At 42.0% G+C, this 25693-nt stretch overlaps 1 protein-coding gene across 1 annotated transcript; it reads right to left on the reverse strand.

Annotated features, from left to right (window-relative positions):
* Positions 1 to 6698: 6698 nt before the first annotated feature.
* Positions 6699 to 22951, reverse strand: LOC308330271 (myosin heavy chain, fast skeletal muscle-like; the record flags this gene model as incomplete). The annotated part of the gene is made up of 38 exons (XM_080785088.1): positions 6699 to 6848; positions 7307 to 7402; positions 7593 to 7697; positions 8032 to 8202; positions 8526 to 8651; positions 8774 to 8977; positions 9624 to 9932; positions 10063 to 10187; positions 10377 to 10542; positions 10952 to 11135; positions 11505 to 11701; positions 12446 to 12564; positions 12709 to 12835; positions 13213 to 13602; positions 13887 to 13977; positions 14115 to 14260; positions 14525 to 14701; positions 15030 to 15272; positions 15650 to 15905; positions 16057 to 16193; positions 16385 to 16508; positions 16617 to 16734; positions 16998 to 17085; positions 17252 to 17316; positions 17576 to 17879; positions 18294 to 18464; positions 18550 to 18699; positions 18795 to 18913; positions 19332 to 19470; positions 19589 to 19692; positions 19833 to 19931; positions 20083 to 20146; positions 20249 to 20341; positions 20464 to 20581; positions 21108 to 21135; positions 21247 to 21403; positions 21785 to 21928; positions 22745 to 22951. 38 exons carry the CDS (start codon positions 22949 to 22951, stop codon positions 6699 to 6701), a joined length of 5811 nt encoding a protein of 1936 aa, XP_080641214.1.
* Between the last annotated feature and the right edge of the window lie 2742 nt (positions 22952 to 25693).

The following is a 25693-nucleotide window of genomic DNA, read 5'->3' on the forward strand; positions in this document are numbered from 1 at the left end:
CTTTAGTTGCAAGCAACTTACTTGATGATAATAATGATAGTCTTTGCCACGTAATTTTAAGTAAACCGTAGCTTTGCATTCTGAGATTCAATACTTTCCAATTGGTTTACCAGACTGGGTTTGCAGAAAACAAGTTATTTTGTTGTTCCGAAACACAAATGGAGATCATTTTCCCAAAACTTGTCTTGATGCGAGGGAGTAAACAAATGCAAATGACTATTCCGCCCTTAGCGAGAGCCGAGCTCACCTTGCTTTCTGCAAGAGCCCACGGATATGACTGGGACGTCTCGCTTTGAACTAAGAGGTTATGATGATCACTCGTTTTGATAAAACACACACACAGCCATAACAGTGATTCTCAACCAGTTTTTATTTAATGGACCGCCAATACACAGACCCCCATTTAATGACTTTGTTTTGTCTTAGCTTGCATTGTAAAATGTTCAGTGTTAATTTAACACTTAGTGTTCATTTAAATCTCAGGGCTATAGACCTGTAAGGGTCCATTTGGTTCCGAACTATCAATCATGTTGCTGGGGACCCCCCAGGGACCCCTTCAAAGACTCCTTACTATTATTGAGGGGCACCAGCCCATCCTATGCCCATCTTTGTGTGTTTGTGTTTACAACATTTGAAATAATTTGATTGGCTGAGCATGGGATGTGTTTAGCCGCAATTTGCAACACTAGATTCTACATCTACCCATGAAATGTAGACGACAAGTTCACCACCGTCGCCACCTAGTCGTGATTGGCTGCTTCTAGCCAATGGGACAACAACAAATGGAGCAACGGCAATGGCGCCTCTAGCCAATGGGAAAGCAAATATCCCTGGCAGCAAAGCAGCCTGCAGTGCAGAGCAACGCGCATACGACCGCGATGCACAAGGTTGTGCGACACACAAACATACACGTTACTAAAATGACACTCACACTAATATGAACAGACAGTGCACGCTATAATGTATCTCCCTAGATTCAAGAGAAGACGCACCTATCGTCACATTAGACTTTCCAAGGCGCACCAAGTCTCCCCCCCCCCCCTCCCTATTGTCAAGTACCATGCCAAATTCAAATAGCACTACTTTGCATAACAATAGCTTTAACTGTTACCTGAGCGCACATTCTCACATACAAGGTAAGCGACACAGCACAGCAGTATATCTCCACTAGGCTACTGCCTGCTGTGTTGTCCTGCACACAACAAGATATGCCTCTAGTCCTCCGCCATAAAAAAACAGATTAATTCGCCCAATACATTCTTTTTAGTTTCGCTACTGTGCAGTATCTTAGTTTGTCTGATTATTTTAAGTCTAGTTTTGTGTTTGTGTGTCTAAATCTCTCATACACTGTTTAACAATATAGGTTTAGGCTATACAGCTGCTCTGTGTGCATGCCACGATGCGCACATGTAGGTCAAATTTGAGGTCCAGGCTAGGCTAGACTTTCCGCTCGCTAAAGCCATTGAGTTATAATTGCAGTTCCGCCTTCAAAACCACTGAGCAACTTCTATTGAAATTAATAGCGGGGGGGCGGGGCTAACACTCCGGTTCGGTCTCTTCTTTCACCTGACATAATATCACTGATCATCTCTTGTTTTATAATGGGATGAATCTAGAGTTGCAATACCCTCCATTGACAGCCCATTGATCAAAATCGAATTTCCGATCTGCTTGTATACGTTAAACTCACCAACATTGCAGCTTTAGGGCAAGTGTGAATTATCTTTCAATCTGCATAGCGTTTGTTTCATGAAACTCCACCATATAGGCATGTTATGAGCTACTTTCTGTAAAAAACTTCTGCAAAGTGTTAGAGTTTGGAAGCGCTCATCGAAGTAACTGAACGGCCCTTCTTTGACCTGTTTCGAATTTGCACATACTGCACGAAGCAGCAGCACGACCCGTTAATAAAAACGAGTGCTTCCAAACTCCAACACCAATTATTGACAGAAAGTACGTAGCTCATAAGATGTCTACAGTGGATTTTTTTGAAACAAACGCTTTGCAGATTGAAAGAGGTTAATTCAAGCTTGCCCTACAGCTGCAATGTTTAATGTCGTTTTATACAAGCTGATCGGAAATTCGATTTGGATCAATGGGCTGTCAATGGAGAGTTTTGGAACTCTAATGGAGGGTATTATGTGTGTGTGCGTGCGTGTATACAAAGCTTAGTAGAATTAGTTCGGCTTTCAAATTAAGGGAAACAATATTAATGTTGAGATTAGGCATTTAGGGATTGAGGTTCGGGTTCGATTTATACAACAGGACATGTTGTGAGCTACTGAGCTTGTAGATCGGCTTTTTTAGTAATTTTTTAGTGTTTAGCATTACAAATGGCATAATTGTTTTTTATGTCCATACAAGGTGTGTGTGTGTGTGTGTGTGTGTGTGTGTGTGTGTGTGTGTGTGTGTGTGTGTGTGTGTGTGTGTGTGTGTGTGTGTGTGTGTGTGTGCGTGCACGACTGTGCGTGTGTTTATTGCCTATTTATAGCTTGACTCCACACAGTGGTTCCATCTGTTGGACTCACATGGCAATAAATCACATGAAACCGGGAATGATCCCCTCACAGTTCCACATATTACATGAACTGTGCAACCACCTGCCTGGTGTGCACGTGTGTGTGCACGTGATGTGTGCACTCCTCTCTCATGCGCTCTCTCCTTATTGTTTTGTCTCCTCATCTCAAGGAGTACTTTGAGTTTTATGTTTCTTGTACAAAGCAGAATGAAAACAGGCGATCTCTTGCCAGAGTGTTTTTACGACATGTTGTGATGTGCTGTGAGCTTGTAAATCGCATCATTATTTTGTGCCGAACGTTTCTCTGTTCTTGCCAAAAGTCTGCCTATTATGACATCCCCTGAATAGGGACATTCAGGTGGTTAAACTGTCGGATACCGTTTGGAGGTCAGTTGGACCACCGATCGGTGATCGGCCGATTTTCACTCCAAATGACTCCATCGGTGATCGGCAATTTACCCGATCTGCAGAACCCAATCTTTTATACCATTTATGTGGAATAAAAGTCAATAAGATATACAGTATAGTATAATATAGTATCATTTTGCATCTTTGTGAAAGGCGTAAACATTTTCCCCTTCCTCCCCACATATACAGGAGCAGTTTTGACATACAGTATATAATGTATAATACTTTTGGAAACATTGAACATTTCCCTTTACGCACAAGATATGGTATCCATATCAGAATACGGTTGCTGGGGTTCAAGTGGTTTCTTAACAAGTGTGTGTGTGTGTGTGTGTGTGTGTGTGTGTGTGTGTGTGATAAAGAGTGCCCTTGTCCTTATTTGGTACCCTTGCCTTTTACCTTATTTCAGTTGACCGCAGTAAGAAGTTGGAGTAGACTAATATAGTCTAACCATTAATACTAATTATATTTATGAGTTTAAAAGTAATGAATCTAAAGTCTCTGAATTCAAATTGGTCTTTTATAGTGGGTTTTTTCGCCTCACATAGCTTCAGGAAGTAGGAACATTATATGGCATTATTGTAAGGTGTTTAATGAGTAAATTGTGAATGTACATTTTGATATTCCCAGCATCAGCATGCTGACACAATAATGTGAACAAGAATATCCAAACATTGTATTTATTTATGTATCCTCAGCTCTCACTAATGGGTTCATGTCATGCCTTTATTATGCACTTCTATGCCTTAATGGACTGGCTGGCAAGGCATTTTCAATTTTTCACAGGAAAGACCACAGGAAATATTCTCTTCCTGAAATATAACCGGTTGGCCTACCAAATCTGCACTAGTACATGCACAGCATCTATTTACTATTTCAGTGGTGGAAAGTCCTGTATTATTATTATTTTTATTTATTTTTCTTAAGCGTATTGGAACCAAAATACAGTGCAAAAAAGGAAATTAGTCATTATTCATAATGGCCATATTCACAATCACATTATTGGATTGTAATTAGTAATTAATCAACGTGTTCATCACTTTTACTTATGAAGGTGGGGGTGATTTTAATGACTTTATGTGCTGCTGGGTATATTAACCTATAATGCATTCATTTATCATTTATTATCGCTGTTGGGCAGAAACCTCTTTATCTCCATTCTAACGTTTTGTGTTTTTCTGTTAATCAACGCCTTACTTGATCATACTACAGCGTCACACAAAAGCATCAAAAGTAGCAGATCTGCAAGTTCGAAACATGATGCAAAGCAACGTGTTTTCATGTTGCCAATGCTGTGCACTAACATTTTGAATAACTAAGCTTTGCAGAGCCATGAGGCCCATATAGGGCAGAAGCCTATCTCCTGTTTCTGTAGTGTGAGGCAGCTTGATGTACAAGTACACTCCCTGGGCATGATGTACAAGTACACCCCCTGGACATGACGCTAGTATGTCACAGGGACTTACCCCCAATCCAACCTGTGATGCTGAGTGCCAACCAAGCAGGGAGGCACATGGATTTCATTTTTCAGATGGTATGACTATGAACCGGCCGGGTTGAATACAGGAGTACTCTTCTTTCTTTATTTCTTTTTAGAATACAAGCCTTCTGAACACCAAGAAGAAGATTGAGACGGACCTGGTCCAGGTCCAGGGTGAAGTGGACGACACTATCCAAGAGGCCAGGAATGCAGAGGAGAAGGCCAAGAAGGCCATCACTGACGTGAGTGAATGAGACAGAGTTGGGGGCTGTTGTTGTGAGTACAGTACAGTAATCGTTAGCAGTAGCTCATATACCCCTTAGCTATCATTACGAACAGTTACATGTGCTCAGCGATGCGATACAAACTCACAAATGATTTATGATCGCAGGGAAGCGCAAAGGCTCACCATGGACAGCGCTCGAAGCTTTAGAGATACAGCGCTTTGAAAATCCTGTTATAATGGAGGCTCAATGGAGCTGGATTTAAAAGTCCCATGCCAAAGGCAGGACATAATGTTCTCAAATGGGCACAACACATCTGTATCTATACCATCCGCAATCTAAAGCCCTTTTGCACTGATGTCTCTGCGTTGGTGGAGCATAAACGTATATCCTACATACAAACTGCCTATAGTGGGTGGACGTCAAACATATCGTCTCAACTGTCGGGTGGAAACCTCATACTGTATAGGCCTACCCAAATCTGTTACTTTTCACGATTTAAATTTTTTTTAATGTAAAAAGTAGCAGATCTATATAAGCTCAAAATGAATTTCTATATGATGTAAACTGTAGGCTATGACTAAACATTATTGACAATAATGAAGAGATCCAGTAGAACTAAGACGAGTCATGTTACAATTTATCCATTTACGCTCTTAATCCAGAGCGATTTACAGTAAGCAAGAACAAAAACATGGTAATACATCATATACTATACAAACAGTGGAATATCTATATAATGAAACTATGCATAATAGTGCATCGCCGATGTGATCACATCGGTGATGCATTGTGAGCTTTTGCTGGTCACAGGCCAAATGCAGGACTAGTCCAAGAATATACTTCACATACAGCATAAGACAAACTAGTTTACTAGCTATTACTCAAGATAACTCTATGACACTATTAATTGCATCACATTCTTTAACTTGTGAGGACAAATTTGACTGAGGAACCTCCGCCTGACCTGGAGGATCTAATATACTATGCACTGGGCGCAATGTCCCCCATCGGACCGGGAACAATACACTAATTAACATTTCTGGTAGGCCTACTGTCTGCACCTACAAGCTGAAACTAAGCAAAGACTAAAAAAATATTATCTCCTGCCAACGCTATTAAAAGATGCATATAGCTCTTGTGATCTAGTTAAGGCAGACACTCGAGATATTTACACACATTCACGTGTGACATTCATGTGAGGTATACGTGTGACGTATAGGTGGAGCGCACCTGTGATGTTGGAAGCAGCTGACCAAGTTGCCGGTCTATTTACTTTCACCTCATTCACGCGGTTTGTTGTTTCAGTACTTGCTGTGTCACTGAAGGTTGGCATGTGCTCCTTTATCCCACCATGACCACAAACCACCAGGCACGTGTGCACACTTGTAGACATCAACGGGGCCTTGAGCCCCTGCCCTTTTACCCGTCTGTAAAAAACCCTGCCCTCTCTCCAGTCCAAATGTGAAATATGTGGGGTTTTTTTCCACCTTTCCTTTTTGTTACAAAAACTGGTCTATTGAACAACACCAGAATTGTTTCAGTCCGTGTCCCTTCCCTGCCAAGGTCTCCAAGGCGGATATCATATTTCCTTTAAAGTTTCCCTTTTTTTCTCCCCATTATGTTTTTGCTTGATCACTGCTTTAGGACCATGGCCGTAATGCCCCCCCCCCCCCCATGATATTGTGCCAGAATTGATTTTAAAATGCGTCCCATTTATAATGCATTCCTCATCATGACATAAACTGTTACAATCTGTACCTATATTCCGAAAACCAGGTCTTGGCACTTGAAAAGGACCTTGTGATTGGCATTGGAAACCTCTAAGTTTAATTAAGTATCGTTGAAATGGCAATGGTATACTGTAAAGTGTGGGTTGGACCTAGAATACTCAATAGACAAATCTGACAATTAAAAAGTGATTGATAAGACAAAAGTAATGAATACAACAAATAACAAAATATTTTAGTTGAAACCTTTATTGTAAATTTCACAACTTTCTACAATGAATTGAATAAGTTAATCGAAGTTTCAACGATGATGACTTGAATTGAAGTCATCTGATGACTCATTCGGCACCGTCTTTCCCCTTCACGTCGCGGGTCTTGGCCCTCATCTTGTTGACCTGGGTCTCGGCGATGTCGGCACGCTCCTCAGACTCCTCCAGCTCGTGCTGAACCTTTCTGAACTTGGTCAGATGACTGTTGGCCTGCTCCTCCTGGAATGTGAGAAGATGGTGCAAAAATTAGTATTTGAACGAAGCATCTCCAAACTGCAGTCCAAACTACACAGCTGTAAAGCGTGGTTTGCGCCTAATCATTGTACCGCAGCAATCTAGAGATTCTGTCATTTAGGATTTGTATAATTATGTATTTTTTGGATGTATACAGTTTAGAGTACTGACGATAGGTTCATGGTTTACCTATGATTCTAGATGTTATTTCAATGCATTTTATTTATTACCTAATTTTTACTTTGCTTATTATGAATTTCTCTGCATTAAGAGTGTCTGCAAAATGCCTACATTGTACAGTGTAATTATTGTCATCATACCAGCATAATTTACAAAAACAATTCCTATGATTTCTTAGCGCGGTTGCCTATATGGCAATGGTAGCCACACTATAATTTGTTCATCACTCAGTGTAGTTGCAACCACACAAATTATTTTCTTACCGCTTCCTCAGACTGCCTCTTGTAGGCCTTGACCTTCAGCTGCAGTTTGTCCACCAGATCCTGAAGCCTACCGAGGTTTTTCTTGTCCTCTTCAGTCTGAAAGTGAGAGTGAAATGATCAATATTAGATGTGTGTTCCTGTAATACAGTGAAGTGGCATGAAGTGAACATGATATATACATCTAGAGTATACAGCAGTGGTGTGGAAAGTAACTAAGTACATTTCGAATGTACCCAATCTGCATACTGTGAAATAAAAATATCAATCAATCAATCCTATACAGTACCTGGTATGAGAGTTCCTTCACCCTCCTTTCGTACTTGCGGACGCCCTTAACAGCATCCACTCCGCGGCGCTGTTCACCGTCCACCTCGGCCTCCAGTTCGCGCACCTTTCAGAGTGGAATGGAAATATGCACTATGAAATATTGTTTTCTGATTTGATTATAATATATGATTATTTATAACCCATGTAATAAACCAGGGGATATTTTAAAAAGCGCAGTCCTCAGAGTTACTACAGGGGGCCACATATTTGTCTTATTTGTTTTACATGAACCACTTCAACCCTACAGCAGCTGAAAAAGGCAGATCGACAAGTGAGCTTGTAGATCTGCAATGTTCAGCTAAATGTTCAGCAACACACATGTATACAATATGTATCTCTTTGTCTCAGCAGAAGGCCTGAAACCTTAAGGACCCTTGCTGTAACAAACTCCATCTTACCCTCTGTTCCAGTTTCTGGAGCTGCTTCTTGCCTCCCTTCATGGCCAAGTTCTCGGCCTCGTCGAGGCGGTGCTGCAGGTCCTTGACCGTGACCTCCAGGTTTTTCTTCATCCTCTCCAGGTGAGCACTGGTGTCCTGCTCCTTTTTCAGCTCCTCGGCCATCATGGCGGCCTGGAAAGTAATTTTTGTGTTAATTTCGTTGACCAAAACTATGCCGAAACGACGCCAAAAAGGACTGCCAAAAAATAAATGGTTGACGAAAACAACATTTAGTTGGCTAAAACTAAAACATTGCAGATTTCAACTAAATGTGACAAGCCTGAATTTAATTTTATTCAAAAAATACCTTTCTGTCAAAATAAACTCTGATTGTATATTCATATTAAGACATAAGGCTATCTAATATATTCGAGGTCCAGACGTGTATTCATTTCAAGAGACATGATTCTATCAAATATATTAGATTTGAGGAGGGGATTTTCTCATTCACTCACGTCAGTGATGGCCTTCTTGGCCTTCTCCTCTGCATTCCTGGCCTCTTGGATAGTGTCGTCCACTTCACCCTGGACCTGGACCAGGTCCGTCTCAATCTTCTTCTTGGTGTTCAGAAGGCTTGTATTCTAAAAAGAAATAAAGAAAGAAATATTAAGTTTAACAATATATCAGTGGCAGGCTTGTATGTAAAATATATGATTATTGAGTGGTGAGAGATTATTTTTATTTTATCGTTTTATTGACTTACCTGAGAGTGCAACAGTCCAGCGCGCTCGCAGACATCAATCAGCTCCTGCTCGGCCAGCTTGCGGCATCTCTCAATCTGTTCCAGAGCCGCTCTCAGCTCCTCGATCTCGGACATCATGAGACCGTTCCTGCGGTCCACCATGCAAGCCTGCTCCCTCAGATCTTCCTGGGCTCTGACAGCGTCGTCAAGGTGCAGTGTGGCATCCTAAAATAAATAAATCAACATTTTGAGATGGGCCTTGATCAGAGAAACTCATTCTTCAGAGCAGTTCCACAGTTTGAATATTATGTCTAACCCAGTGGTTTTCAAAGGGGTCCTTGAAGGGGTTCCAGCTAGGCTAGGGAGTCCTCAGCCAAATGATTGATTGTTACAGACATGACATGTGACCTTATTACACTTCTTTTCACTTTTCCTGAAAAAGCCTTTACCCCTCCCTTTGTCATGCATGATTTGTCTAGTGTGAAAGGAGGCCTATTTGCACCTACCACCATTTCACACTTGGCCAAATGGACCCTTACGGTTCTGTAACTGAGTGTGTTACAAATGGAACTCTGTTAGTACTAAATTAGCACTGGTGATACTACATTAAGTGTAGATTGGGGCTTCCAGATATAAGAAATGGTATCAAATGAGGTCCGTAGCCTGATAATGCATATCAATGTGGAGGTCCTTGAAATGAATTTTTTTTTGAATCGCAGTAAAAATAAAAATAGAAAACATCTCTTATGGATGGTCCTGGGCATATGTTTTCAAATGGGGGTCTGCGGGCTAATTATATGTCAATTTGGGGGTCCTTGACGTGGGAACCTAACCTAGTCTAACTACAGTGTTTTTTTCTCCTTTTTTTTACCTTAAGCTGTCCCTGGACGTTCCTCAGCTGCTTCTGGGCCTCGGAAGCCTGGCGGTTGGCGTGGCTCAGCTGTATCTCCATCTCATTCAGGTCTCCCTCCATCTTCTTCTTGATCCTCAGGGCATCGTTCCTGCTCCTGACCTCAGAGTCCAGGGTGCTCTGCATGGAGTCAGTCACCCTCTGGCTGTTCCTCTTGATGGTCTCCATCTCCTCGTCCTTCTCCGCCATCTTCCTGTCCACCTCGCCCTTGATCTGGTTGAGCTCCAACTGGACACGGAGGATCTTGGACTCCTCGTGTTCCAGAGTGCCCTGAAATCAAAAGTTAATATGGACAAGTGTTAGTTTTGTCGGCTTAAAACTACAGTATATGGACGGAAAATGATCGTTGACTACCTTTTTTCAGTGTTTGCCTTACAACAGCGCTATAAAGAGCTCTTACCTCAGCTTCTTCCAGGGCTGTCAGCATCTCTGCCTTCTCGGTCTCCACCATCTTCTTGTTCTTCTCCAGCTCATGGATGTTCTTTCCAGTCTCACCCATCTGTTCAGTCAGCTCTGAGATCTCCTCTGCAAGTCGATTGAACAGGAATCATGAGGAAAGGTTCAATCAGCAAGTCTATCTCAAAGTTGGGTAACTCTGAGACAATAACCCTTATTAAAACGATGCCCAGGTTTTCATCTACTATAAGAGTAGATACACAAAAATAATGTAATCAAATGGACTGTTGTTCCAAGCATTATGTGGAGAAAACTCACGTTGCAGGTTCTTGTTCTCGCGTTTCATTGTCTCCAGCTGGTCAAGAGACTCCTCGTAGGAGTTCTTCATCTTGAACAACTCGGTGCCAAGACAACGGGCCTCTTTCATCGTTCCCTCCAGCTCTGCCTGGCTCTCTTCAAACTTCACCTTCCATTCTGCCAGGACCTGCACAGCATTTGTAAACAAATGTCATTGACCCAACTTGATGAAGGCTGATTAATGATTATACAATTGTTATGTATACACTTGTATACGCTTGACTATGCAATATTTATGCGTGTGTACAAAAAGGGGAGGTGTGTTGTTCCCCCCACTCCCTATCTGAGAGACACCAAAACGGGTGGCTGTCTGTGATGGATTAATTGACAGAAAGAGTTCGGCAAAATGTATCAACTTAGCTCATTATCCTAAACAGTGGAAGGAAAACTAAATACGGCCAGAGCGGTGTGTCTTTCTGCAGGGAAACACTCCAGCACAATGATAATTGATACAGGGAAATAATATAAAAACAATATTTATATACATGAATATTTGGCAAAAAAAGAATTGCCCTTTAAAATATGCCAAAGCACACCTTATCAAAGTTCCTCTGCTTCTTGTCGAGGTTGGCAGCCGTACCATTGGCCCTCTCCACATCGATCATGAGGTCCTCCACTTCGCCCTGGAGTCTCTGCTTGGTCTTCTCCAGAGAGGCACTCTTGGAATTCACAGCCTCGATTTGCTCCTCAGCCTCCTGAAGGCGCTGGGCGAGCTTCTTCCTGTTAGTCAAGTTACGAATGGAAGCAAAAATTAGTGTGGGCAATATTTCACAATCGTCTCTTGTCGTACGGTAACCTCATATGTCCAAAAACTGCTACTTTCAGGTTCAAATTTAAATGGCATGAGTAGCTTTGCGTTTTAAGCTTGCGGATCTGCTACTTTTGATGCTTTCTTATGACGCTTTACTTACAACAAAATAAAAAATAATAGCACAGATATAAGGGGTTTCTTCCCGACAACAGAGATATAGAGTGTGGTCCCTGATAGTGTATATGACATTGGCTATATCAATATTATATTAAGTTGGGGGTCCTTGACAAAAAAAAAATACTTTGAGAATTAACTGGTGCAAATCACTGCTGACTTACTTGGCCTCCTCCAGCTCCTCTGTGCGTTGGACAGCATCGGTCTCGTACTTGCTCCTCCACTGAGCCACCTCGCAGTTGGCCTTGGACATTCCACGCTGCAGCTCGGCCTTGGCCTCCTGCTCCTCCTCAAACTGTTCTCTCAGGAGGTCGCAGTCGTGGCGAGAGGACTGCACGGCGTGGGCAAGGGCGTTCTTGGCCTGTCGAAATGGGGGGGGGGGAAACAATTGTCAAAATGAGGTGTGAGAAGTGATTGCAACAGCACTACAGTACAGTGGTGTAAGCCAGGTAACTAAAACAATCCAGCCCTATATAGCATATACTTATTTGAAAATATCTGATCTAAGCGTGCAGATATGCTATTTTCAAAGCATTTGTATACGTTTTGAAAGTTGTGAAATGCAAAATGGGTACTTTTACTTTCAGTACTTTAATTATATTTTAATGTGAATTATTTGTACTCAAGTACATGTACAAATACCTGACTTTTGTTATTTCTACATTGTGGTATTGGCACTTTGGCTTAAGCATAACATGTGAGTACTTCTTCCAACCAGGTTTTCAAACCAGTGGTCCTTGAACTGGATCCAGTTGTTCCTCATGGTAAATGATGGAAAGTTGGTAACCAATTGACCCTAATAGATCTTTAACTCTTGAGGGCATGAAATTAAACCAAATGGACCCGTAAATTATTGTTAAACATCTGCATTACTTAATTTACAAGAAGTCTATTAGAGACTGTAGGAGAAATTGTTATTTGGATCAATGGCAACAAAATATTCTTTAGTTTTGGGTCTGAGAGGCTAAATATCATCAAATGGTGGTCCGTGGCTCAAATGCCGAATAAATAATGGGACGTGACATGAAAAGGGTTGAAAACCACTGATATACAGTATAACTAGCTAGGCTTATGTGTTGTATTTTTGTGGGAACTGCCTCCTCACCTTAACCTCCTCCTCCATGATTCTCTTCAACTCCTCGATCTGCTGGGTGGTGGCCTGCTTGCCTCTGGTGAGCTGAGAGACCAGAGACTCTTTCTCCTCCAGTTGACGAGAAAACTCGCCTAGAGGTCGGATAAAGGCATACGTTTATTAGTGTCTTTACATTTTTTCATGCGTTCATTTATGTAATGTGTTCCTTAAAATGCTCTGGGGTAACTGTTAATGAAAGCATCATCACCACAAGTCATGACATTTGGTTTTCTTACCATTTTCTGTCAACAGTCTTGCTCTCTGAGCCCCGATATCGTTTAACTGGCGAATGCTCTCGTCGCTCTTGGCCTTGGTTTCACTGAGTTGGTCCTCAAGGGTACGGCACATCCTTTCAAGATTTCCCTGTTAATTAGACATGGACATTATTCAATCATTCATCCCCTCTGTCATTGTTTACGGTACTTCAATATTCTGCAAACTATACTTGTGACTGGGGGGGACTTTGGGAGGGCTGGCTTTTTAGAGCGGGGGCTAATGAATTTTGGTTTACGTAGAAGTCAGTCATTTTGGCTTAGGGGGGGCTAAGCCTCCACCAGAGGGGCCGAAAGCCCCCAGAGCCGTCCGTCCCTGCTGAAGTTGCGGCAAAATCTTATCCAACGATAACAAATAAAATTGTGGTCTGTGGCGCAAACGCCGAACAAATAATGGGCCTGGATATGAAAAAAGGGCCGGCCTCCATGTTGCTAGACAGGTGGGCTGAAAACCACTGTGTTATATACCTTTGACTTGGCGACGGCCTCCATGTTGCTAGACAGGTCGTCGATCTCCATCTTGCACTCGCTCTTCTCCTTCTCTAGCTTCTGCTTGACGCGCTGCAGGTTGTCGATCTGCTCGCCCAGCTCGGCCACGCTGTCAGCCTGCTTCTTGCGGAGCGCCGAGGCGGTGGCCTCGTGCTGCAGCGTGGACTCCTCCAGGTCGCGACGCAGCTTCTGGAACTCGGCCTCGCGCTTCTTGTTCATCTCGATCTGAGCGGCGGTGGCTCCTCCGGACTCCTCCAGCCTCTCGCTGATCTCCTCCAGCTCCCTGGAGAGGTCGGCTCTCTGCTTCTCCACCTTGGCCCGGGCGGCGCGCTCCGCCTCGATCTCCTCCTCCAGTTCTTCGATGCGAGCCTGTTTAACGATAATACAGATAGATGAGGTTAACATGTTTATGTGAATATCGTCCAAAACTTTTACTTTTCACGATTCAAATTCGAAAGTAGCAAGCCAATCTATTACTTCAGATCTGCTACTTTTGTTGCTTGTGTATGTGTTGCTGTAGGATGATCTAGTACTGCGTTAATTTACGCAAAAAAATTAACGTCTAATTTATATTTATAGTGTTGCAGTCAGGTTTCTGCCTGACAGCAATGCTATCCTTCACGGTTAAATGCTAAATCATTCTCTCAAATTACCTGTAGCTCTTTGATCTTCTTCTGTAGCTGAATGCTCATGGATTGCTCATCCTCAATCTTGCTCAGAAGCTGGCTCACTTCAAAGTCCTTCCTGTGAAACGTATCAAATGTTAGTGTACATTCATTCCGTGCAATATCGCAGAAGGGATCATTGGCATATATTAATAATATTAATAATAATTAAAGGAAGTTCTTGCACATGGCATTCCATATGGTTGTCCACATTACTTCTTGATCTTCTCGTCCGATTGCTGCTTGTCATTCTCCAGGTCCATGACGCTCTCCTGGGCCAGTTTCAGGTCGCCCTCCAGCTTCCTCTTGGTTCTCTCCAGGTCCATGCGGAGCTTTTTCTCTTGCTCCAGAGATCCTTCCAACTGCGCAATAACGTGCAAAGACATGAGTTAACAATGTTCGCTGTGAAAGAATATATATACAAAGACTTGCACACATTTTCACAGGTTTAAAAAAAATAGAAGATCTACAAGCTCGTAGCGCGGCACTCAATAGCCGACCTACACTAAATTATGACTAAAGAACAAAATGGCATTTTAATCAAAAGACTATGACTAAAACAAAAAATTTGCTCAAAATTAACACGTGCAATAAACCCCGTCCCAGTTGACTTGGCATGAACTCACGTCGTCGACTTGTTGCTCCAGCTTGGTCTTGGCCTTGGTCAGCGTGTTGACCTTGTCCTCCTCAGACTGAAGGTCATCCAGGGTCTGCTGGTGGGCCTCCTGGAGGGCCTTCTTCTCCTTGGTCAGCTTGGCGATGGTCTCGTCCTGAGAGGACATCTCCTCGGTCAGGTTCTTCACCTAAAATGAGCAGGACAGAAGTTTATTAGCATGGAATGGATCATTATTGTGCTACTAACTTGATGACAGCCCCTAGAGAAGTTTATTTTGACTCTGGTCACCACTGTAATTGACTTTCTCTTTTATCCGAGACATTGTTATTCCATAGAACCTTACATTTATATCATAGTTTGGTACTTAATGTGTGAATCTTTACCCCCTAATACATAGTATGTCTCAAGGTTATTTATCAAAGTATTCCGCGGCACCCCTGGACTAATGGTTCCGTCACAGCACATCCGCTTTGAGAAACCCTAACCCCTGACTAGTGTACGATGGATCGACGGACCTTGTTCTCTGTGGCGTGCTTTTCCTTCTCCACTTTGGCCAGGGTGAGCTCCAGGTCGTCGATGTCCTTCTTCAGCTCGGAACACTCGTCCTCCAGCTTCCTCTTCTTGGCGGTGAGCTCTGCGTTGACCTCCTCCTCATCCTCCAACCTCTCAGTGGTCTCTTTGAGCTTGGCCTCCAGCTGGATCTTGCTCTTGATGAGACCCTCGCATCTCTCCTCGGCGTCCATCAGAGTCTCTTCTCCCTGGTTATTGAAAAGAAGATAAGCGATAAGAAGCAGACCTGGAATTGCATCTTACTTTTTCTTCTTTTTTTTAGGCCACTTGGCCCTTGGGTGTTGTACATTTGGGGGGGGGCACAAAAAGGCCAAATGCCAGGGCAACATGAAGGCCATCAAATAAAACAATGATATAAATCCACTGAAATAATTAATTAAATTAGAAGTTTGTATTTAATACGTAGAATAACTATCAGTGAAATAAATACATTATTGGTATTTACAAATGTGAAATATTTGTACAAAATCATGAACCCATGACACTCTCAGCTCTGGGCTAATCACTGGCCTGGTTTGAAGATGGGGATGGTTGGGGACTCAGACTGATGGAGAAGTAAACTTACCGATGATGCTGCCAGCGACAGGTCGTTCTTCTCCTGCACCAGAGACACCAACTTCACCTCCAGCTCCTTCTTCTTGGCCAGGGCGGCGGCCAGGTCGGTCTTCATCTTCTCATAGTTCTCCTTCATCTCCGCCAGCTCCTTCTCAGTCTCGGCGCTCTGCAGGAGAGGCTTGATCTTGTAGTAGACCTTCATCCAGGGCCAGTGTTTCACACTGACGAACGAGCGAAGGTTGAACTGGATGGTGTAAACGGCGTCTCTGTGAGGGGGGGGGGGGGGATAAAAAGACAGTTGGTGATGCATGCATCTTCGACAGGGTGGTCCGGTACCCCTAGGACAGCGGTTCCCAAATATTTTAGCTTGACACCCAAAAGATAAATGTGATCCCGGGGATCCAAAGTTATACATACCTAGTGCGCACCATCTTGACATAGGCCTTCCTCATGAGGAAACCTCGGGCGAGACCCTGAGTCATGGTGACCAGACTAGCCAGCTTCTCATCTCGCATTTCCTCAAGGACACCGAGCAGGCCGGCTTTGAAGAACACCTGAATGGAACATTTACAAACCATGTTATTTTTTGTATTCTCCTCTTTTATTTATAGTTAAAATCACTTTTGACGAGGGAGCCCTGTCCAAGGTAGCAGCAGCACACATTTTTTCAACAATATAAACAAACTCTAAATCTAACATTAATCATCTCACTCAAGGTGATAAATAAGATTGTCAGTGTGTTTACCTTGGTGTGTCCAAACTTGTACTCGTCATGAGGCACATCAATGGACCCGAGCAGCTTCTCACTGGCCTTCTTGTTGTCCATGAACTGGCCCTCTGGGCACGCGCTGGCATTCAGTACTTTGTACCTGTTATTTTTTTGCAAAGGTTCACAGTCATTTTGTGCACTTGAAGGGTTGTATGGAACTAGAAGTTGTTGTCAGTAAGCAGTAAATTCAGTAAAAAGTCATTGGTACCTCTGCTTGAAGTCAGCGTATGGGATTCTGCTGGGGAAGCCCTTTCTGCAGATCCTGATGCCCTCCAGCACACCGTTACACCTCAGCTGGTGGATGACCAGGAAGTTCTCCATAAGGCCTGTGAAGATGTCGCTTTGTTGTTATAAATACAGTCTAATAGTTGCTTTAACCACTTAAACCCTCTATACCAGGGTGTTGTCCGTTATCAGTTATTGTGGACAAAGCTTTCGCAGGAAAATAGCCCAATGCGTTGTGAGCTTGTCAATCCTTTTTCCTGAGAAAGCTTTCGCAAAGGATATGGATGCGGCATGGGGTTTAAGGGCTTTTAAATGCTTGCCTCTCACAACCGTTATGTTTACGTCATGCGGCCTCTGAGCATACCTGGGGTTTTGGTCTCGTTGGGGATGAGGCAACGCACAAAGTGAGGATGAGTGCTCCTCAGGTTGGTCATCAGCTTCCCCAAGTTATCCTGTAGAGACATAAAATGTAATGTAATGTACATACAATAAAGTCAAGCAGGCCTAGCATTAGTACAAAGGTATTTAACTACTACTATTTAACATGATGAGACATCGTGCCTGTTTGTCGTACCCGACAATTATTGTCGATAACAATGCTTGATTATAATTTCTTACCCTGAATGCGGCAGACACAGTCTGCATGGAGCCACCCTTCTTCTTGCCTCCTTTCTTTGTCGTATCTGTTTATTGGTTAGAACTTTGATAGTTAAAATGTGTTTCCTCTTTTCTTACAGATAAGATATGATGGAAAGTAACTCAAGTACAGTACTAAAGTACAATTTTGAGGTATTTATACTTTACTTGTGTATGTTAAATTTCAAGTACATTTTGAATTCCGGACTTTTACTTGTAACAGAGTAGTTCTACATTGCAGTATTGATACTTTTACTTAAGTAAAACATTGTAGTACATTTTCCACAACTGGCTTAAACGTCTTACCTTCGGGCTCGGCGGCGGGGTACAGGACGGCGAGCAGCTTCACGGAGGACTTCTGGTACAGCTGGATGACGGAGTCGTTTAACGGGTCCTTGTTCTTCTCCAGCCAGCCTGTGACGCTGTAGTCCACAGTCCCGGCGTAGTGGACCAGGGAGAAGTGGGACTCCTTCTTGTTCTTGCCGGGCTTGGGCTTCTCGAACGCTTTGTTCTTACCCAGGTGCTGGTCGTAAAGCTTGTTCTTGAAGGTGGTGTCCGAGGCCTTGGGGAACATGCACTCCTCTTCCAGGATGGAGAAGATGCCCAAAGGCTTTATGAAAAGGAGACAAAATAAAAGTTAATATACTAACAAAAAATATATATTTGTTTTGTATATTTCCCATTGACTCATTTAGACCTGATGCCAGAATTTAAAGAAAATCTTCTAAATTCCTAACCTAAAGCCCAAACCGCAACAGTCTCAACTCAAAACAGTTTTAATTAAGGCATGTCACACCAATGTAACTCCTTGCAACTTGGAGATAATGGGTGCGGCTAGTTGCATGTCGCAAGGAGTTGCGGGTGTTGTGATTTTTCAGAGAAGACGGAAATCCTGTTAATAATATAATATAATACATAGAAACATCTAAAATTGACACTTCCCGGTTTTTAAGGTATAACAACGTATGTAGGCTTTCCCGGTCGTATTGGGTACAAAACACAAAATAATATATGTATAGTGTACCCTCTCAATGAGCTCAATGCAGGCGGCCAAGTCCATGCCGAAGTCGATGAGGTCCCATGGGATACCCTCCTTTTTGTACTCCTCTTGCTCCAGAACAAACATAGTGTGGTTGAAGAACTGCTGCAGTTTCTCGTTGGTGAAGTTGATGCACAGCTGCTCCAGGGTGTTAAACTGCAAGCGGAAATATGGAGATTAGTCGAAATCTCTTGAGGGCATCGAGCCAAAGGGAATCGGTCTACCACGTATCCATGCTTACGTCAAAGATCTCAAAACCGGCGATGTCCAGCACGCCGATGTAGTAGTTTCTCGCTTGTTTGGTGTCCAGCTGCTGGTTGATTCTGATGACCATCCACAAGAACATCTTCTCATAGATGGACTTGGCCAAGGCACCCACTGAGTTCATGACCTAAGGAAATAGGAACATTACGTTATTAAACCTCTCCTTTTTCTAAATGCAAGTGCATGAAATCAGAACATGAAAAACAATGTATTGTAGCTCACCTGTGGCACGGTCTGGCCCTTGGTGACGTACTCGTTTCCGACCTTCACTCTCGGGTAGCAGAAAGCCTTCAGCATCTCGGCTGAGTTCAGACCCAGCAGGTAGGCGATCTTGTCGGCCTCTGAGATAGTCATGAAAACATATACAGTATGTTCATATATTTGGTTTACTCGTGTGATGAACTGCTCATTATTTTCATGCCAACCCAGTAGTGGAAAGTAACTAAGTACTTATGTACTGTACTTAAGTACAATTCTGTGGTATTTGTACTTTACTTGAGTATTTCCAATTACCTTTACTTCTACTCCACTACATCTCAGATCTAAATATTGTACTTTTACTCCACTATACATTTATTTGAAAACTTTAGTTACTACTTACTTTGTAGATTTTGATTGATATTACAAAACACGCATTAACCACTTCAGCCCTATTTCGGCCATTTGAAAATAGACAATCTACATATTGTAGATCTGCTGTTTTCAAAATATTTGTATACATTTGATTAGGGAACATGTCTAAGTGCAGATGTTGCTCACCCTCTGTGCCCTCTGGCTCGGCCTGCTCCTCCCTCTGCTTCTGCTTGAACCTCATGACACCGTGGTGCATCACTGCACCCGTGAACTTCCAGATGCACATCTTCTCGTCTGAGCTGAAGCCCAGAATATCAATGGCATCCTGTATTTAAAAAGAATAAGGGGGAAAATAGACTATTAATCTTCAGATCAGCAAACATCATTTCGGACAATCGACACACACCGAATATCTTTGAATGGTTAAAAGAATGTTTCCTCACGTCAGTGGCGTCCAGTTCCACTTTGTCGTCGATGCTGGCCACGACGATCTGACCCATGCTGCACAGCGGGAAGTCGTACGGGTTGGTGGTGATCAGCGACATTTCTTAAAGGGTGATTAAAAAGGATTGAAAATTAGTTTTTATTTTATTTGTATATTTTCTATTCACGGACGCTGTTTATTTTCATTGTGTGTAGATTGTACATCGATGTAGATTGATTGCATGATTTAGTGATCCGCCTTACCAACGATCTCAGGCTTGTGGCCCGTCATCATCTGGTAGAAGATGTGGTAGCCTCTCTCAGCGGGGAGCTGATAGGTCACTCTGGACTTCTCCAGCAGATCTACAAGGGTTGTGATTTTAAGTTAGTTTATTTATAAAGTGAGTTACAAATACAATATATTATTTAATATTATTATTGTTATGAATGTACGTAACAAAACATGTAATCCTCTAAAGAAGGCAGATTCGTCATCTGTGAACGTCATACTTACATGTTTCAATATCAGCACTGGCCAGTTTACCCGATGAGGCAAAGTGGATTCTGATGAATTTACCCTGTGTGATAATAGCACAATGTTTAGCATCCCTCTTTGTCTATGCATTTCCAAGTGATTGCAAGTTTCCTCGTAGCGTTAACTTGTTTTACTTTTTACTTACAAAGCGAGAGGAGTTGTCGTTCCTCACAGTCTTGGCATTACCATAGGCCTCCAGCAGCGGGTTGGCTGCAATGATCTGATCCTCCAGTGACCCCTAGAATGTTTGAGACATCACCACCGTTTAATATTGCTCAGTAAATTGCTATTTTGCATTTTTTTTAAATTTGTTCATTTGCTCATGTACAAAACTAGACATATTTATAACCTGTACTGTACCTGGATTTTGCCAGAGCTTCCGCCACATTCACCAGCTTTCTTTCCTACGCTCGCTGCTGTTGCAAAGTACTGGATGACACGCTTGGTGTTCACAGTCTTTCCAGCACCGGACTCACCACTGGGTTGTAAAATGCACAAGAGAAATCAGTCAGTGAATGTCATTTACAATGTTTGATCTTGCTCTTTAGATGCCTTGTACTTTGGTCTCTTCAACAGGGGGTCCTCAGAGTTACTACGGGTGGTGCAGGGGTCAACCCACGTTGACCCTAGCATCTGCATTCCGGGGTCCCAACCACTTGCCAAAAATAGCAGATCTACAAGTTCACAATGCACTGTGAGCTTGTAGATTTGCTATTTGGCTATATATACTGTATATATAAGAGTTTGATGTAGAGTCGGGGAAAAGAGCCAAAGGTGTCTGAAAATCCACATTAACGTGAATCCTACACTGCTGGATGAAGCACTTCTATGAAGCTATCAACATGCTACAAGCTATATGGATGAAACCTACAGTATGAAAAAGTTGAGTGTAACATAATTTTGAACAATATGTGGGGGTCTCTGCTTCATCTCTCTTATCAGCTAAGTGGACCATGGCCTTGAAAGACAATGAAGAGCGCTGGCCTAGTCGATGAGAAACTTACGTGATCAAGACAGACTGGTTCTCCCGATCTGCAAAAAGGTAGAGCAAAAGTACTTGTTATTATTATGTTATGTACAGCACAACACCACTATAATTAAAACCTTTTTTATCATAATAACATTATCCTGACTAGTACGTACCCATCAACATGAACTGATAGGCATTGTCGGACACGGAGAAGATGTGGGGTGGAGCCTCAATACGCTTCTTGCCTCTGTAGGCATTCACAACGTCCTGGTCGTACACTGGGAGCCACTTGTAAGGGTTCACAGTGGCACAGAACAGGCCAGAGTATGTCTGAATGGAATGGGGTACAGAGGAGACGGAACATTATATCAACCTACAAAACATATGTATAACAACACATGTTTACAAGTGGCATCAACCAATGAGAATCTTAACTTCAGCAGAGTGAGCTTTTGTCAAATTTGTCAAATATTACATAAGGAAGAGACAGAAAATAGCCAATCTTCAAGCTCACAACGCCTCACAGTGTTGTCCCGAGTTCAAATATAATTATTTATGTGGGATCGCGGCCTGAAAAGTTTGGGAGCCCTCGCCCCTATGAGGCAAAACATCTTGAAATATTTGTCACATTTTAAAGTGAATTAATAATTGTAACAGATCAATCAGAGCAGAATACTGTAGTGTTCTCAGCAGGCAGAAATAAAAGCTTACATAGATCATCCATGCTGCATAACGCTCTTTGAGGTTATACAGGACAGTGGCTTCGTTGAGGTGGGTCATCATGGCCATGTCCTCAATCTTGTCATACTTGGGAGGGTTCATGGGGTAAATGTCGGATTCCTTCACCGTTCTTTCCTAAAAAACCAAAAACACACAACACTTTAGAATAAATAGAAGTATGATCAATAGAAACTAAATAAAAGCTAAGCTATGGTGACTAAAACTAACGCTAAATATATTGTAGAAAATGTTAGGGAGGGACTAGTGGAGAAGAGATCCAGCAGAACTAAAACACACGTTATTTCATGCTTGGTTGCACTCGGGTGAAAATAGTAGATCTACAAGCTCACGGCATGTCACACTGCGACACATTGTGAACTTGTAGATTGTCTATTTTCAGCATGCAACCAAGTATAAAATGAGGCATTAAGACGCCATCAAGGCTCGCCCAAATATCTTTCGGCCGTCAAAATCACCTGCAGCTTTAGTGGACTAAAATCTTATGTTATTTAGTCGACTAAAACTAAAACATTTCAGGTGACTAATTACTAAAACTAATTACATTTTAATTCCAAAGACTGACTAAAACTAAATCGAATTCCTCTGTCAGAATCAACACCGGTCACTATTCGTGACTTTCAGTCACACATCGGCAGTGGTGTGAAATAACTAGGTACATTTACTCAAGTACTGTACTTAAGTACAATTTTGAGGCTTTTCTTTTTTTTACTTATCTTGAGTATTTCCAATTTTCTATATTTTGACTTCTACTCCACTACATCTCAGAGGCAAATATTATACTTTTAACTTTTCAAAAGATTTTTTTTTATACATTTGAAAACTTGAAATGGGACATGCGGCACAATTAGTACTTCAAGTACATTTTGATGTAGTTCTATATTGAAATATTTATACTTTTACTTGACTAACAAATGGCTGGCTGTACTGTACCTCTTTGGTGTTAAGCAGCTCGACGGTGACTTTGTCTCCATCCTTCTTCAGCATTTTGCACTTGAGGTACAGCTCCTTGACGTCAGACACGTAGGCTGAGCTCTTGGCATCGAAGGGAGCGCTCTGCGCCTCGATCCTCTCCTTCTCCGACTTACGGAGGTACATGGCGGCCTTGCCGTAGATCTCCATCTCTGCGTCTGTGCTCATGGTGGCGGTGTTCTGTGGACACACGGTAGATAGATGCTGGTGATGCCTTTTGCTCGTTTAACCCATTGATAAAAACACCTTCTAAAACCTAACCTAAGTTTTCTGAAAACCTTCAAATTCTCCTTCTTTTTTTTTGTATTATATTGTTAGGCTACATGTATAACTAATGAGACACAGAGGTAGCATCCGGAATCAAAGTTATAACAACATATAGGTTGCACCAAGTAACAATGAGTTAAAGCTTCGCTATGTAACCTTTTTAACTAATAATATAATGTCCAATCTGTATGGTAGAGTATGTGTCAATGCAATATAAGTGATATAACTTTGCATTGTATTTTGTCTCCCTGTTATTGAGACACAGGGTCTGACACAAATGACCTGATGGTCAAGATTAAAGCAGGCAGGCAGGCTTTATTCACTCATTGGTAAAAAAAAAAAGCCAGGACTTATGCAGCAAACAGAGTTAAATTCCCAGGGTAGAAAGTTAGGTTACATAGTGCTGTACTGCTTTAAGATCTGACTAGAGATCTGTATGATTCTGATATAGTAAAGGTTTAATAGAAAAATAAAGAACACTCACTTGTTTTCCCTGCTATGCAGTAACTGTGGAACCTTTCAGATGTTCAACTGTGGGCGGAAAAAAAAACATTGAGCTGACTATGCTTACATGAGTTGATAGATTCCAATACATTTATTCGGGTACATTAATTAAATTAGATGATAAAACTCCTTTGCTATATTTCTTGCAACACACCAAGAGAGAGAGAAGAAAGAAATGTCTCAATGGCTCTTCACCTCAGTTATTATAAGATGTAATTACTATTATAGATTTGTCATTTAGTCTCCCCCAAGAGTTATTCTTAACTTTAACAACTTGCTTCATCCTGTTACAACCAAGTTTTTTTTTTTACACATTCAATTACAAATTCTGAATTAAAGTTTGTCAAAGACAACTAAGCAAAGTACCAAGGCAGTTAACATCATCCTTCTCTCAACGCATTGACAGTGTTGTATACTCACGATGAAGTGTCGCTCACCACCACGTGGAATGGAATGGAAGGGAACTGTACTCAGCCATGTCACCTTAGGGACCTTTTATACTGAGTGGGTGTCGCCAACCCCTATAAGGAGGCCATACCTTGTAAGGCTCCTTTCACTATTCTGGTGTTATGCCCCCCAACACCTGTGACCAAAATGCCCTCTTGTCTCACTGTGTGTGTGTGTGTGTGTGTGTGTGTGTGTGTGTGTGTGTGTGGGGGGGGGGGGGGTGATGGTGTAAGGTCCCAAAATAATCAGGTCCACCTATTCTTCTGTTATGAGAAAGGAAGCAGCTGAGCTTACATTACATGGGCGAGATGAAAGAGGTGAACTGCAACACAGTTTTTATTTGAACTAAACTAAAGTGTTCTTTCATAAAACACATTAGGACAGTAAGTTCATGAAAAACTAGCAGATATTCAAGCTCACAGCGCAAAGTGTGAGCTTTTTGTTTATTTTTTGAAAACATATTTTGTATTTTTTTCAACACAAATCTACTTTTCTGGGGGTCCCTGGGCCTAGCACAATACATTTTCAGATGGGGGGGTCTGTGGCCAAATGGGATACATATCAATTCGCGGGGTAGGCCTACTTCATGGCACAAGGTATATTTTAGAACCACTGATTTAGAAGGCATTTGTGCATACAGTAGGCTATGTAGTATCAACTTCAGGTCTTTTTTCCAGTTTGTTGTGCTAAAACCTGCCGACAAAATGTGTGTGTGTGTGTGTGTGTGTGTGTGTGTGTGTGTGTGTGTGTGTGTGTGCTCACTGCACAGCAGCGTCAAGGCATTTGTTCATCAGCTCATTAAAAACAAGTTATTATAATACAGATTGTTTTATAGAACAACAGGAGCTAGGCCACTAAAGTCAACTGCATTCGATCTGAAGATGCTAACACACACACACACACACACACACACACACACCCTGTGAGACAGCTGTTTTGAAAGCAGCTGTCAAAATTCCTATGGAAGCTCTTGTCAAATTCATGACTTGTTTTTTCTTAAACCACCATACGTTTTATTTATTTTTATAGAGAGTACCTCTCTATAAAAATAAATAAAGCACGCAATCCAACTGTATTGAAAATAACCTTTATTTTAGTAAGTTTGCCAAGGTTTTGCTCCACATCCACAATGGATCTTCTTCAGTTCAGCTTAATCATGCACACACCTGTTTCATTCTGTTTTTTAAGCGCTTGGGCCCCATGGTGTCTCCCCCAATGTGTGTTCCACGGCACAACAATCACAGCAGCTGAGCCTCAGTATCACCCTTTTGGAACCTTTATTTTTAAAACCCCATTTAGACCGATTCTACAAATACCTTCTCAATCAATTGCATTGTCTAATGCAATTGACAATCCAACCAGCCAAAATAAAATGTACTCTCATCATGATGTACCTGTACACAAGATCAGTGATGAATCAGTGATTCTCAAACTTTTGTCAAGGACCCCCGACAACATGTGTATTTGGCCTTGGACCCCCATCTGAAAAGGTTTTGTGCCAGGGACCTCCAGGAGAGAAGATTATGTATAAGAAACAAAACTAAACCAAAAAAAAGCTTTTAGATCTACTTTTGGGAAACACTGCTCTAAAACACTGTTCTAAATGCTAAGAGTTTTCAGAAAAACTAATGTACAAAAGTACTATACTTAATTACAATTTTGAGGTATGTTTTACTTTACTTCGGTATTTCC

Source organism: Protomyctophum bolini (assembly GCF_963924005.1).
Source record: "Protomyctophum bolini genome assembly, chromosome: 16".
Taxonomy (NCBI): domain Eukaryota; kingdom Metazoa; phylum Chordata; class Actinopteri; order Myctophiformes; family Myctophidae; genus Protomyctophum; species Protomyctophum bolini.